General features: G+C 43.8%; 1 protein-coding gene across 1 annotated transcript in view; it reads right to left on the bottom strand.

Annotated features, from left to right (window-relative positions):
• Positions 1-15,086, bottom strand: part of LOC137431767 (5'-AMP-activated protein kinase subunit gamma-1-like) — a 137,056-nt gene that overhangs the window by 59,644 nt on the left and 62,326 nt on the right. Inside the window, exons 4-7 of the mRNA XM_068123465.2 lie at positions 13,139-13,197; positions 12,738-12,783; positions 9,606-9,660; positions 350-476 (exon numbers count right to left, since the gene is read on the bottom strand). Of these exons, the coding sequence (XP_067979566.2) occupies positions 350-476; positions 9,606-9,660; positions 12,738-12,783; positions 13,139-13,197 (287 nt within the window). The remainder of the gene's footprint in view (positions 1-349; positions 477-9,605; positions 9,661-12,737; positions 12,784-13,138; positions 13,198-15,086) is intronic.

Here is a 15,086-nt window from a genome sequence, read left to right as displayed (position 1 = left end):
TTCATGTAAATAGAGGGGGGGGGGATATAATTTTAGATATATATATAGTACGGGCATGCCCTAGTATTTTCAATAATCAATAGAACTTTTGAAAGGAGAACCTTTGGTAACTCTAACTGAGTAACCTTGTGGCTCGAATGAGTCCATGCTGCTTATGGACCCAGCAGGCTAATCTGACTCTTCTGGGTTGAATTCTTGAGCTTCCAATGGGCCTAGTTGTGTATCTGACATCAAGACCAAGCAAGTCACTTAAGGTCTTTCAATGAATATTCTATTTTTAAGTGAGAATATTAGTTTTGATAGTACCGTACTAAAGTGAGTATGAGGATAATAATTGAAGGTCTCTCACAAAAAGGTGAAGAAAACGCAAAATGCGCTTGTGGGTAATGATGTAAAGAGCATTCCCAGACACGGGGTCAATGATGGGCAGCCGGTGGATCCTGTTCTTGATGAGGGAATACACAGCTTCGAATAGGCTGTCACATTCAGGGAGCAAAGAGGTTAGGCTCACGCATTTGCACACACATGTGGTCGTGCACCACAAAGCGGACACACGTGAACGAGCTACACGTTCCTGTGCTTGTCATTTAACCAGGTGGTAATAACATTTTAAAATGTTTACATGAAAAGGTATTTTTTTCCAAGAAAGTATTTTGATTGTTAAAAAAATAATCACTGAAAAATACGAGCAATTCAAAAACGATTTTGTGCAGGTGATTTTAAAGCGAGGAATCCTAATCGTGGATCCATTTAATGCAGTATCAGGTTGAGGAGCTTGTTGTAAAAAAACTACCGACACACAAAATAAAATGTCAACTGATTAATTAAATATAATTAATTATTTAAATAATCAATTAATTAAATGTCAATTAATTTTAACAAGGTAATCAAATTTTACTCAATGCCAAACAGTTCTCCCACCCAAGATGACAACTGCAGCCAACAGACTTCACTTACTGACCAAAGATGTTTGAAAATATGAATAAACACCCTTTCTATGTATCTATTGTTGCTAATTCATTATCTGCCATTTTTGGAGGATTTCCAAAGTTAAAGTGTGCAGAGTAATTTCAAAGTTAAACTTTTGTCAAACTTTACAGATTAGTAATGAACGATGGCTGTGCCTTTGATACCCGCACCTCCTGGCTGCACCATTGACACCTGCACATCCTGGCTGGACCAATGAAACTTGCACCTCCCGCATGCACTAATGACACCTGCACCTCCTGGCTGCACAAATGAAACTTGCACCTCCCGCCTGCACTAATGACACCTGCACACCCTGGCTGCGCCATACCTGAACCTCCTGGCTGCGAAATACCTGAATCTCCTGGCTGTGTCATACCTGAACCTCCTGGCTGCGCTATTGACACCTGCATCTCCCGGTTGTGCCATTGACACGTGCACCTCCCAGCTACACCATTGACACCTGCACCCACCAGCTACACCATTGACACCTGCACCCACCAGCCGTGCATTTGACACCTGCACCTCCCAACTGTGCATTTTACACATGCACCTCCTAGCTGCACCATTGACACCTGCAGGTCCTGGCTGTGCATTTGACACCTGCACCTCCTGGCTGTCCCATTAACACCTGCACCTCCCAGCTACACCATTGACACCTGCACCTACGTGCTGTGCATTTTACGCCTGCACCTCCCAGCTGTGCATTTTACACCTGCACCTCCTAGCTGCACCATTGACACCTGCAGATCCTGGCTGTGCATTTTACACCTGCACCTCCTAGCTGCACCATTGACACCTGCACCTACCCACCGTGCATTTGACACCTGCACCTCCTGGCTGTGCCATTAACACCTGCACCTCCTGGCTGTGAGATTGACAGATACACCATGCCATTTCCTCTTTGCCTTCCGGCTGCACCACGACTGTTTTCCATCGAGTCTGCACTTTCATATTGTACTCGAGTCTGTTTGACGTCACGGTGGTTGATATTGTATTGGGGCTGTATGGAGCTGCCCAAGCGTCCTTCAGAATGAGGTTTTTCTCGTAAACCACGAAAATAAACCTAAAACTTCACCTCTTTCCACGTTTTTGGATGAGGTCAGTGGCGCTCAGTGGTTTTGTAGACAGTGGATGTGGTTAGTAGTTACCTGAGTGGTGGAAAACCTCATTTTAGCCTTTTTTGAGGTAGGAGAGATAGGAGGAGTTCTGAGGTGAAAGACACTGTGGGTGAAACTTGGTGAGCCAGTTGGACATTGCTACTCAACCTGTAACTGTTGGATCTCTTCATCGATCTCAATGACATAGATAATGTTCCCGAAAGGGAGCGGGTGTTTCTAGTAGTAGTAAAACAGCTTTATATCGCTGCCCGGGCAGCTCTGCTGATTGATGACCAGAGCATCCGAAACTGATCAAGCTGGTACCTGCTCTGCCAGGCAGGAAGCGGTTCAGAAGCGAGGTCCGGCTTGGTAATTTGAATGTGGGATCAATGGAGGGGGGAAAAGGGTCGAGGTGGTGCAGATGATACAGAGAAGGATGTTGGAAGTGTTGTGTGTGCAGGAGACGAGATACAAGGAGGTTGTGGGTGGGGATTGTTACGGATTCATCACTTCCGTTGTTGTGGTTTTCACCCACTTGACATATTTCTGATATTATGTACTATTATTATCTTCAAAAGGTTTATTGTTCATGAACAGTTATCAAAAGTTAAAAAGGTTAACTTTAAATGATACAGGAAACCGAACGGGAAGACGACGAAAGGGAAGAGGAAGAGGCGTGGCGAGCAAAGTCGGACAAGACGCGTGACATCGAGCGTTGTCTAACGAAGGTCGCAAGGGAATTTTGAGTTCCTTGAAAAGACATCCCGCGATAGGTATTATCGCTGGGATTGAGAAATCTGCATAGTCAGGTTTAGGCTGAGATTCCGACGAATCCTTGCCTGGTCGCATCGACTCAAGTAAGAGCCGTCGGCCATTTTGAACCTCGTGCTTCGTTCACCGACAAAGGTTTTGCTATGCGTCAGCTCTTCTCAACATCCTATCGTCTGTCGGGGATGTGTGTGCGCGACCGCGTCATCTCCAATTATGTTGCGGTTTGCTGATTGAGCTATGAACGTGCTCCTCTGGAGGGCGCCTTTATACAGTTTCGGCTGTGTGACTGCCATTGCCATCTATATGGGATTCGGGTCTCGACTGGACAGCAGGATTCGGGTTTCGACTGGACATCGGTCTAGCGATCGCTGGAGCGAATCAACTTCGCCTTGGAGAAGGTTATAGAGACATTGAGGAGTGTCCTCTTTCACTCACGTGGAGCGCAGTGAGTTATCGGACTTTAGTTGATGGTACCATCCTAAGATATATAGAGTGCACTCTGGATTGCTATTGGTTGCACCGTTATTCTTGTGTGTGATTTTTAATACAACATTTGTTCGTTTAAAATCATTGGTGGGGTTTCACTCTTGATTTCTAACACAGAATAACATATTTTTCTGCCGTGGCTCCTCTCGGGAATCGGAGGTACACCGTGACCAGGGGGTCGGGGAGGAACACGTATCAGAAATTGGGGACTCGTCAAATTGACTCGTGGGCTCGAAATTGGGTTTTCGTCCGGGATTAAATTCCCTAAATTTCATCTGGGAAGGAATTCCCTAACATTTCCAGAATTCCCAAATTTGGAATTTTTCCAACATTCCCAAATTTTTCAAAAAATTAAAAAAAAATTGTGTGAAGGTTAACAGGTGTTAACGGATAGTCACCATGGTGTTTGATGCAGGAAAGTTTGCGGCATCCCCTAGTGAGGCACAGTTCCATGCATTAAAAAAATCGGAACTCTTGATATTGGCCAGACATTTTAGCTTGGAGGTCCGAGCTAATATGAAGAAAGCAGAGATGCAGAGATTGGTGATAGAATCTCTGGTGGGTCAAGGAACATGGAAAGAGGTAGCCTTGGATTGGTTACCCGAGGAACAAGAAAATGTGGAGCTCCGGAAACTGGGGATGAAACTGCAGAGCCAGGAAAGGTTAGAAGAGAAAAAATCAGAGGAAAGGAGAGTTTAACGAGAACTCGAGGAAAGGTTAAAAGCAGAGGAAAGGGGAGCTGCAAAAGAACTCCAGGAAAGGTTAGAAGAGAAAAAAGCAGAGGAAAGGAGAGTTAAAAGAGAACTCGAGGAAAGGTTAGAAGAGAAAAAAGCAGAGGAGAGAAAAGCCGAAAGTGAGTTAATGGAACGTGACATGGAGCTTCAGCAGGAAATTAAACTCAAGGAGCTGTAGTTAATGAAAGAACGGGGAGAGGTACCATCCATGCCGACTGGTTCGACACCTAGTCAGGACACCTGGGATGTTGGCAGACATGTGAGGCTGGTTCCACTCTTCAATGAAAAGGAGGTAGCCAATTTTTTTTTACACTTTGAGAAAGTGGCTCGCATGCTAAAATGGCCTGAGGAGTCCTGGACCATGTTAGTGCAAAGTGTTCTGGTGGGTAAAGCTCAAGATATTTATTCAGCTTTACCGATTGACCAATGTGCAGATTATAGGATAGTGAAGAAAACCATTCTCAAAGCCTATGAATTGGTCCCTGAAGCTTACCGGCAAAAATTTCGGAATGCCAGGAAGAGAGAGAGAGTGAGACCCATGTGGAGTTTGCCAGAATGAAAGAAACCATGTTTGATCGGTGGTGTGATTCAAAAGGGGTCGGGAAAGACTTCGAACTATTGCGACAATTGATCCTGGTGGAGGAATTCCAACAGTGTGTCCACGAGGACATTAATGTACATCTGGAGGAAAGGAAAGTACCAAAGCTGTATGAGGCAGTAACCATGGCAGATGACTATGCCTTAACCCACAGGATGGGGTTCCACAAACCGAAATTCTCGCCGAGTCTTAGCCAGGGGAGTTATGGTACATCCGGGGGCGTAGAACGAAAATGCATGGGGCGGCCTCGAGATGACTATGAGGACAACTCTGATACCGCGACTTTTAGGGATCAGAAGACAACAGTTCCAAGGCAGACTTATCTTCCGGGAGGCTCGAGGCAGACCGCGAGTTTCTCCTCCGGACCTACTTGCGCCTTTTGCAATAAACGTGGACACGTGAGGTCCCAATGTTATGCCCTGGAAAGGAACAATCAGGAGCGGAGTCAGACTAGTACAACTCCGAATGCCATGGCAAATGTGAGAATTCGCCCTCAAAAGGGTTACCAACCATTTATTTCAGAGGCGTTTGTGTCACTGGATGGAGACTCGACTAACCAGAGACCTGTTAGGGTATTGAGGGACACAGGAGCACGTCAATCTTTAATGCTCGAAGGCATTTTGCCATTGTCAGAGGAGACGGCAACTGGTGATAGTGTTCGTTTACAGGGGATTGGTGGCTGTGTTTGAGCTCCACTTCATGTCATCCATTTGGAGTCTGATTTGGTGTCAGGACCGGTCACCGTAGATTTACAAGCCACTCTTCCTGTAGAGGGAGTATCTTTTGTTATCGGTAATGATTTGGCCGGTGGTCAAGTTTCTGGTAACCCGATGGTTGTTAAAAAGCCCAGTAGGGAAAATAACACCACACCAGTCAGGGATGGTGGCAAATTTGGCAAGCTATTTGTAGGTGGACTGAACTTCAAAACAAAGGAAGAAGTTCTGACCTCTGTCTTCAGCAAATATGGACCACTTTTGGAAGTGCGGCTGGTAAAAGACAGGGAAAAACAAAAGTCAAGAGGGTTTGGCTTTGTCAAGTTTGAAAACACAAAGGACGCCAAAGAGGCAGAGAAGGATTGGAATGGCAAGGATTTGGATGGTCAGACCATAGCCGTAGAGAAGGCAGGCTGTAGGTGTCGAGGGGGCTACAGAAGAGGAAAACGTGGCGGTAGTTTTGGTGGTGGCCACAGTCGATATTACTATGGAGGCTCCCAGAGCTACAGCAGCTCCCGAAGCAATGATTATCAGGGTAGTGTCCGAGAAGGAGACCGCTATTCACGTGACTACAGTGAGAAGTGGTCCAACCGTGATTATTATGAAAGTTAGAAAGAGTTGAAGCACTGAATGCTACTGAGCAGCCAAGCCAAAATTCCTACACGGATGAACCGTGAACTTCACGTTCCTAAAGGCGTCCATGTAGTGAAATTTCCTGCACGGACTATCCGTGAACTTCATGTTCCTAAAGGCGTCCATGTAGTGAATACTTCCAGGCCTCACCACCCAAACACCATGGAACCTGGCTTTCAGCTCGGCCTCCCGGTAAAATTGCTATAGATTTGCTGGCCTTTGGGTTTTGATCACAACCCCTTAACCTTCATTCAAAAGAAACGAAAAGTAAAATCAGAGGGTGATGAGAGGGAGTTTGGCTTTGCAGGAGTTCGACTGGGAAATTGAACATGTAAAGGGCAGGGACACTGTCGTTGCTGATGCTTTGTCCAGAGTGAATTAACTTTGGAAATCTCTGGGGGTTGTGTGAAATTTTGTCGCTTTATTTTTGGGAGATTGATAAGTGTTGCTCATGGGAATTGAGGATTTGGTTGTGAGTTTACTGTTGTTTGTTTAAAGGGTGTGCCTGCAAAGAAAGTTTTCGCTGTGTTCAAACTTTCTTTCTTGAGGGGGGGAAGTGTTATGGATTCGGCACTTCCGTTGTTGTGGTTTTCACCCACTTGACATATTTCTGATATTATGTACTATTATTATCTTCAAAATGTTTATTGTTCATGAACAGTTATCAAAAGTTAAAAAGGTTAACTTTAAATGATACAGGAAACCGAACGGGAAGACGACGAAAGGGAAGAGGAAGAGGCGTGGTGAGCAAAGGCAGACAAGACGCGTGACGTCGAGCTCCATAGCGAGCGTTGTCTAATGAAGGTCGCGAGCGAATTTTGAGTTCCTTGAAAGGACATCCCACGATAGGTATCATCGCTGGGATTGAGAAATCTGCATAGTCAGGTTTAGGCTGAGATTCCGACGAATCCTTGCCTGGTCGCATCGACTCAAGTAAGAGCCGTCGGCCATTTTGAACCTCATGCTTCGTTCACCGACAAAGGTTTTGCTTTGCATCAGCTCTTCTCAACATCCTATCATCTGTCGGGGATGTGTGTGCGCGACCGCGTCGTCTCCAATTACGTTGCGGTTTGCTGATTGAGCTGTGAACGTGCTCCTCTGGAGGGCGCCTTTATACAGTTTCGGCTGTGTGACTGCCATTGCCATCTATACGGGATTCAGGTCTCGACTGGACAGCGGGATTCGGGTTTCAACTGGACATCGGTCTAGCGATCGCTGGAGCGAATCAACTTTGCCTTGGAGAAGGTTATAGAGACAATGAGGAGTGTCCTTTTTCACTCACGTGGAGCGCAGTGAGTTATCAGACTTTAGTTGATGCTACCATCCTAAGATATATAGAGTGCACTCTGGATTGCTATTGGTTGTACCGTTATTCTTGTGTGTGATTTTTAATACAACATTTGTTCGTTTAAAATCATTGGTGTGGTTTCACTATTGATTTCTAACACAGAATAACATATTTTTCTGCCGTGGCTCCTCTCGGGATTCGGAGGTACACCGTAACCAGGGGGTCGGGGAGGAACACGTAACAGGATGGAAGGAGTAATGACATGGGAATAATAGTGTTGTGCGTATCCCTCAAGGTTAACACCAGGGACCGCGGATGACCAGAACGGCTTTAACTGAGGCGACCTCCAAATACGGATTCGGCTATAAACCGCGGGAGGAAGAAGGGAAGAAGAAGAAGAGGTGGAAGCGCTTACCTGGAGAGGGAACAAACTCATCTCACATGATGTTGCTAGGCCAGCGGGTGGTGCGGCTGGCGGCGACCATCCGGCGGTGCCCCGATCTGGCTTCCTGCCTGTCTTCTTCCAAGGTCATTGTAAGGGAAGGGGAATTATTTACTGTTGCACTAAGGGCCTATCTTAGTGTTTATATGTGTGCTTTGCCATAAGGGACAAAGGAATGATTACCAGGTCTGACACACAGGGGTTTATCTTAGTCCCTACAATTATTTAACACGCGAACATCCTTGTATGTTCACAGGTATACACTTCCCCGACAAACCGCCTAAAACACAGAACCTATTACAGGGTAGATTCCCTATCGCGACAGTCGAATACCTACCTATACAGATCTACCTGGCTCTAGATATTCCTTTACCCCCCGACATAACAATAGTATCAGAAGAGATCAGCAAGCAGGTGGTCAGAGTGGAAATATGGGAGGGATGGATAGTTATGGCATGGTTGGTGATACAAAAGCGAATGGTGTTTGTTATATCGATATATGGTACACAAATGGGAAGGATATAGGTGGAGAAGCAGGAATTCAGGGACACACTGGAGAGGATGATGGGAATGGTTGAGCTGGAGGAGATGATGTGCATTGAGGAGGACTTTAACACATATGTGAGAGTAGCGGAGCCATGAAGAGACATGTGTTGGTAAATTTGCTTGGGGAACAGGGAATAGAGAGCGTCAAGAGCTGGTGAAGCTGGTAGCGAGGAATGGGATAGCTGTGGGATAATGGGACAATGGGATATTAATGGGATAATGGGAACATAGCTGGTTCATTCTTTCAAAAGCGAGAAAGCCACAATATTATCTATAAGAGTGGACAGCACAGAACAGAACAGAACAGGATTTGGTGCTAATAAGGAAGCAACAGTAGTGGAGGGTTAGGAATTCAAGGCAGTGGGGGAGAGCATGTTACCACCCAGCACAAGCCTCTAGTGTCTGTGGTGAGGTTGAAGAGAAGGAGCGATGTCAAGAGCAGGGGTCAGAATATTATTTGGTGGGGGAAATGCAAGGGCAACGTCGTCATAGAATACAAAGATGAAGGCCAAGTATGAGCAACTTGGTGAAGAAGCGGGAGGAAATTTTTTGTCCAAAGTCTTTCACGAATCGGCTGGCCAGGCATGACGTTCCACTAAGTAGGTATGGCAGAAATTTGGAATTTGCTCAGGGTGCCGGCGAAAGCTCACCTACTTATCATGAGAGACACTGTGGGATCTTTCATCTCCATCAACTAATGCCTGAAGATGGGACACAAGTTTAACGTCCATCCGAGGGACAACACACACATTGACAAATCACCCACCTGCCTGTGAAACACGATGGCAGTTTACAGCTGGGCCGAGATTCGAACCCACGCCAGTCAGCTTAGAGATAATTGTGAATTCAGTTGATTACTCTGAAATCCCAAATGTTTCTGGTGCGTTAATTAAACACCATTTAAAAAAAAAAAAATCTCTTAATCAAGCCTTGTAGAAAAGCAACAAATCAAATCTACCTAGCCAGACTAGGATTATCACCAGTTACCCTCCACTTTCAATATCCAATTCCCCTGGGCCAAGTCACATGTCCATGACTTGTCAACTTCTTTCATTTACACCCATTGTAAATCCTACTTTGAGACTGATTTGCAAACCATTTTCAGGAAGCAAAGTATTTTTTGAGGTATGGCTGTCTAAGCCTTATGAAATATTTACATAAGATGGTGTGAAACATAAAACAAACTTAAGATGGGATAATTATCAATGTAGCCTCATGTGGATAAACAGGCTGCGTTAATTGGCAATGCTATTCAATCAAGGCTTTTCAAAGGCCCTTTGTGGTTCCGACAAGTGTTACTATGGCAACACTGCACCGTCGATTCAAACCTGTCCTCAGGTGTGATGCTGACAAGTGGCTTGAACGAATCTTGTAGATACAATTCTGTGGATGAAGAAAGAAATCAATTTGAAAATGTGTGGAGGCAAAAAATTTTGGTTATGGTCACAAATTCCAGTTCAGGCACTTATCTGCAATGATTACTAATTTTGGTGCGCGCGTGTGTGTGTGTGTGTGTGTGTGTGTGTGTGTGTGTGTGTTCAAGCTTGCTCGTGCTCGTTCGTGCTCAAGCTTGCTCGTGTCTGCGTTCTACATTTAACATATCTTGATCATGGTGTTTGCCTTTTTTATTCCAAATAATGCTTCAGTACTCCCTTAACATTCTGAATCAAAAGGAAGACCAAATACTGCATTTGAGTCATCAGGAGGAACCTGAATAAGTATAGAGCAAAGATGGAGTCATCAGGAGGAACCTGAATAAGTATAGAGCAAAGATTGAGTCATCAGGAGGAACCTGCATAAGTATAGAGCAAAGATGGAGTCATCAGGAGGAACCTGAATAAGTATAGAGCAAAGATGGAGTCATCAGGAGGAACCTGAATAAGTATAGAGCAAAGCTGGAGTCATCAGGAGGAATCTGAATAAGTATAGAGCAAAGATGGAGTCATCAGGAGGAACCTGAATAAGTATAGAGCAAAGATGGAGTCATCAGGAGGAACCTGAATAAGTATAGAGCAAAGATGGAGTCATCAGGAGGAACCTGAATAAGTATAGAGCAAAGATGGAGTCATCAGGAGGAACCTGAATAAGTATAGAGCAAAGATGGAGTCATCAGGAGGAACCTTAATACGTATAGAGCAAAGATGGAGTCAACAGGAGGAACCTGAATAAGTATAGAGCAAAGATGGAGTCATCAGGAGGAACCTGAATAAGTATCGAGCAAAGATGGAGTCATCAGGAGGAATCTGAATAAGTATAGAGCAAAGATGGAGTCATCAGGAGGAACCTGAATAAGTATAGAGCAAAGATGGAGTCATCAGGAGGAACCTTAATACGTATAGAGCAAAGATGGAGTCATCAGGAGGAACCTGCATAAGCATAGAGCAAAGATGGAGTCATCAGGAGGAACCTTAACACGTATAGAGCAAAGATGGAGTCATCAGGAGGAACCTGCATAAGTATAGAGCAAAGATGGAGTCATCAGGAGGAATCTGCATAAGTATAGAGCAAAGATGGAGTCATCAGGAGGAACCTGCATAAGTATAGAGCAAAGATGGAGTCATCAGGAGGAACGTGCATACGTATAGAGCAAAGATGGAGTCATCAGGAGGAACCTGAATAAGTATAGAGCAAAGATGGAATCATCAGGAGGAACCTGAATAAGTATAGAGCAAAGATGGAGTCATCAGGAGGAACCTGAATAAGTATAGAGCAAAGATGGAGTCATCAGGAGGAACCTGAATAAGTATAGAGCAAAGATGGAGTCATCAGGAGGAACCTGAATAAGTATAGAGCAAAGATGGAGTCATCAGGAGGAACCTGAATAAGTATAGAGCAAAGATGGAGTCATCAGGAGGAATCTGAATAAGTATAGAGCAAAGATGGAGTCATCAGGAGGAACCTGAATAAGTATAGAGCAAAGATGGAGTCATCAGGAGGAACCTTAATACGTATAGAGCAAAGATGGAGTCAACAGGAGGAACCTGAATAAGTATAGAGCAAAGATGGAGTCATCAGGAGGAACCTTAATATGTATAGAGCAAAGATGGAGTCAACAGGAGGAACCTGAATAAGTATAGAGCAAAGATGGAGTCATCAGGAGGAACCTGAATAAGTATCGAGCAAAGATGGAGTCATCAGGAGGAACCTGAAAAAGTATAGAGCAAAGATGGAGTCATCAGGAGGAACCTTAATACGTATAGAGCAAAGATGGAGTCATCAGGAGGAATCTGCATAAGTATAGAGCAAAGATGGAGTCATCAGGAGGAACCTTAATACGTATAGAGCAAAGATGGAGTCATCAGGAATAACCTGCATAAGTATAGAGCAAAGATGGAGTCATCAGGAGGAACCTGCATAAGTATAGAGCAAAGATGGAGTCATCAGGAGGAACCTGCATAAGTATAGAGCAAAGATGGAGTCATCAGGAGGAACCTGCATAAGTATAGAGCAAAGATGGAGTCATCAGGAGGAACCTGAATAAGTATAGAGCAAAGATGGAATCATCAGGAGGAACCTGAATAAGTATAGAGCAAAGATGGAATCATCAGGAGGAACCTGAATAAGTATAGAGCAAAGATGGAGTCATCAGGAGGAACCTGAATAAGTATAGAGCAAAGATGGAGTCATCAGGAGGAACCTGCATAAGTATAGAGCAAAGATGGAGTCATCAGGAGGAACCTGCATAAGTATAGAGTAAAGATGGAGTCATCAGGAGGAACCTTTAGTACGTATAGAGCAAAGATGGAGTCATCAGGAGGAACCTGAATAAGTATAAATCATTGACTGAGCTGTTGAATGCCATGTATTTGAATATTTTTTCAGAATAGAAGCTGATCAAAATTATAAGAAATATGACACTGTTCTCATTCACGGAGTCATGCATATTTAGTGGGGACAGTGTCGGGGGTTGCTGGGAGGTCAGGTGAAACGTTACAAGGGGGAAAAGGAGGGTTGTAAAAAAAACTGTCAAAAAAGTTACTTATTTTGTAAATAGCCCCTTAATGATACACCTGTGTTTCACAGCAAATCAGACTGCGTCGGCACCATCTTGATTTTATGGAAAATCCTTTGAGCAGTGTTAAATAATAACATAGTTTCCCTCAAAAGGAACACTTCAACCCAGGAGGAGACCATTCGGCCCATCAAACCCTGTGCTACTATTGCCATCTCGTGGTTGTTGTTTATCCATGATCTGTCCTTGTAAATTCTGAGGGGCAACCAAGGAAGCATCACCTACCATTTATAAAGTCTTTAGTTTGACCCGACAGGGTGGATAAAACACTAAAAGAACATCAATTGTCGATTTCACTTCCTGTATATCTTGCTCAACTGCCCCTGTGCCATCTATTCCAGCCTCCCCATGAATGCGTTTCATGATCTGTGTCTCACAGATGTCAAACAACATAATACTTTTGCAACCCAATACCTCTTTTAGTATGGCGATGAACATGAGAACTCACCTCTCCAAGTTTCGATCTGATGCTCTTCGAGCTCGTAAATTTGCACCTGCATCAGAAAGACCAAACTTGAGTGGAACATTTTCTCAACACTCACCAATTTACCAATTTCAGCTGCAATTTGCAAGGTCACATGGTCATCCTGGCAGAAAATCGATGGATGCACACGTCTGGAAGAACAAGCTTTTTATCTCTTAGAGACAATCTGTGTTAGTGTGCTCGAAGGCACGCACATCATACCTTTAGGAAAAGCTTTACCGCAAGGTGGGGCTGTGACATTTCATGATTAAAGAGGAACATGAAACCAGGATTAGATGGAAGGCTTTTGCCAATGCATGCAGTAAACATCACAGCAGCTTGTGGTTAATTCCAAGTAGCTGTAATATGCTTATACTCAGACTCACCATTGGAGACCTGTAGTACCTGTGTAATATGTTGATGAAATCTGAAATGGTAAGCATACCTGCCAAGAGAAAAAAAAGAACTTGACTGACCATCATTAGAAGCCTGCTCTCTTCAGATGATATACACTGTGTTACTCATCTTGATCATTATATCTCATGAGATGGAATCTATGCCCTTATGGAGGAGCACACCAGAGTACATCTAGTTAGGGTTAGGCCTATACTTTCACTTTCTTTATGAAAATGAAGAAACCTTGGTTGAGTATTTTTTACTTGACCAAAATACTAATTTGTAAATATATATATATATATATATATATATATATATATATATATATATATACTAGCTTGGTGAGGCGAGCGCGTCGTTACTGAGGAACGGGCTTATTTTAGCTGAAGCTAATGACTGTACCTGAGTTGCTGTGTTGTCATGATTTTCACCAATCATAATACAAACAATTACTTTGCACAAATGTATTTGTTGTGTTTGTGATATTACATTTTTATAGGCAATTTCGGTTGAAGATTTAGATTGAATGTTGTTTTTAGCCGTGTCGCAGACGCTGCTCATAGAGTGCCCTCTGCTGTTGTTGTTGTTGTTGTTCTTCTTCTTCTTCTTCTTCTTGTTCTTGCAGAGAAGACAAAACCTCAAAGCTCCACCCATTCTTGGAACCATAGCTCCACCCATTCTGGGAGAGCCTTCATATAAACAAATATCCACCATTTTATTAACTCGCATAGCTTTGAGGCCTGTTTTGTAGGCCCGTGGTGTCTTCCTCTCTCACACAGTTTTATTTCAAATCAAATTCGATATATCATTTCATTTTTCACAGTCGCTAACATAGTTTTAGACTCGGTTGAAAAAAAACGGGAAGAAAATCCGATGAAGTTGCCCTTTATAGAACGAAATGAATTCTCAAAGGCCTGTAACTTCAAGTCCATTGAGATATATTTTTTTTAAATCGCGGCATGGTCAGTCATACACCGCCCGAAATAAGAGACGGGAAAATGCCGAGATATATATATTTTGTTTAAATCGCGGCATGGTCAGTCATACACCGCCCGAAATAAGAGACGGGAAAATGCCGAGATATATATATTTTGTTTAAATCGCGGCATGGTCAGTCATACACCGCCTGAAATAACAGACGGGAAAATGCCGAGATATATTAAAAATTCGTCCATTTGATGACATTCGTCACGATGAAATATTTAATTTATACGTCGTCACAATAATGTGGAGAGAGGAGCATACCTTCGTTCACGTGTCGCCACACACGGGAAATTGCCGAGATATATATATATATATATTTTAAATCGTGGCATGGTCAGTCATACACCGCCTGAAATAACAGACGGGAAAATGCCGAGATATATTAAAAATTCGTCGCCACACACGGGAAATTGCCGAGATATATTTTCACTTTGCACAAAAACAAGTGAATCCTCTTGGATTGCGCTGAGGTTCGGGCATGGAATTTCTAGGAGGAAGTATAATTTGTATGCAATGAAAGTACATGTAATATGGGATCGAGTAAGATCGAGTAAGCTTCACCAGTGCGCGTGCGCGAATTTACGTCACGTCGGCAGTGAGAAGGCGTTCCCCAACACGAACCAATCAGGAACTGCCACGCCCACTTATATGATCTCAGAATTCCTGTGACAGGAATTAGCGTTACACTGGCTGGAAGTCATTCGCTAGAGGCGCTTCCTCAGCGCCAATAACATCAAGTAATCGAATCAATAGGAATGTCCTGTGCCTATAACATCGACGTTATAGGCACAGCTGCATCTAGGCATTGTGTAACATCGACACGGCTTTTGTTTTAATTAAAACTTTTTGTACTTGTTTCAAGAAAGAACCCCTCAGCACACACATAGGGGCCCTCCCCTCAGCACACACGTAGGTGCAGACTGGAAGTTTGGGACGATTACACCTCACCACCAC

Source organism: Myxine glutinosa, chromosome 7 (assembly GCF_964187855.1).
Source record: "Myxine glutinosa chromosome 7, kmMyxGlut1.1, whole genome shotgun sequence".
NCBI classification, from domain to species: Eukaryota; Metazoa; Chordata; class Myxini; order Myxiniformes; family Myxinidae; genus Myxine; species Myxine glutinosa.
The sequence above is the reverse complement of the archived record's forward strand: the minus strand, read 5'-3'. Positions and strand labels throughout refer to the sequence as shown.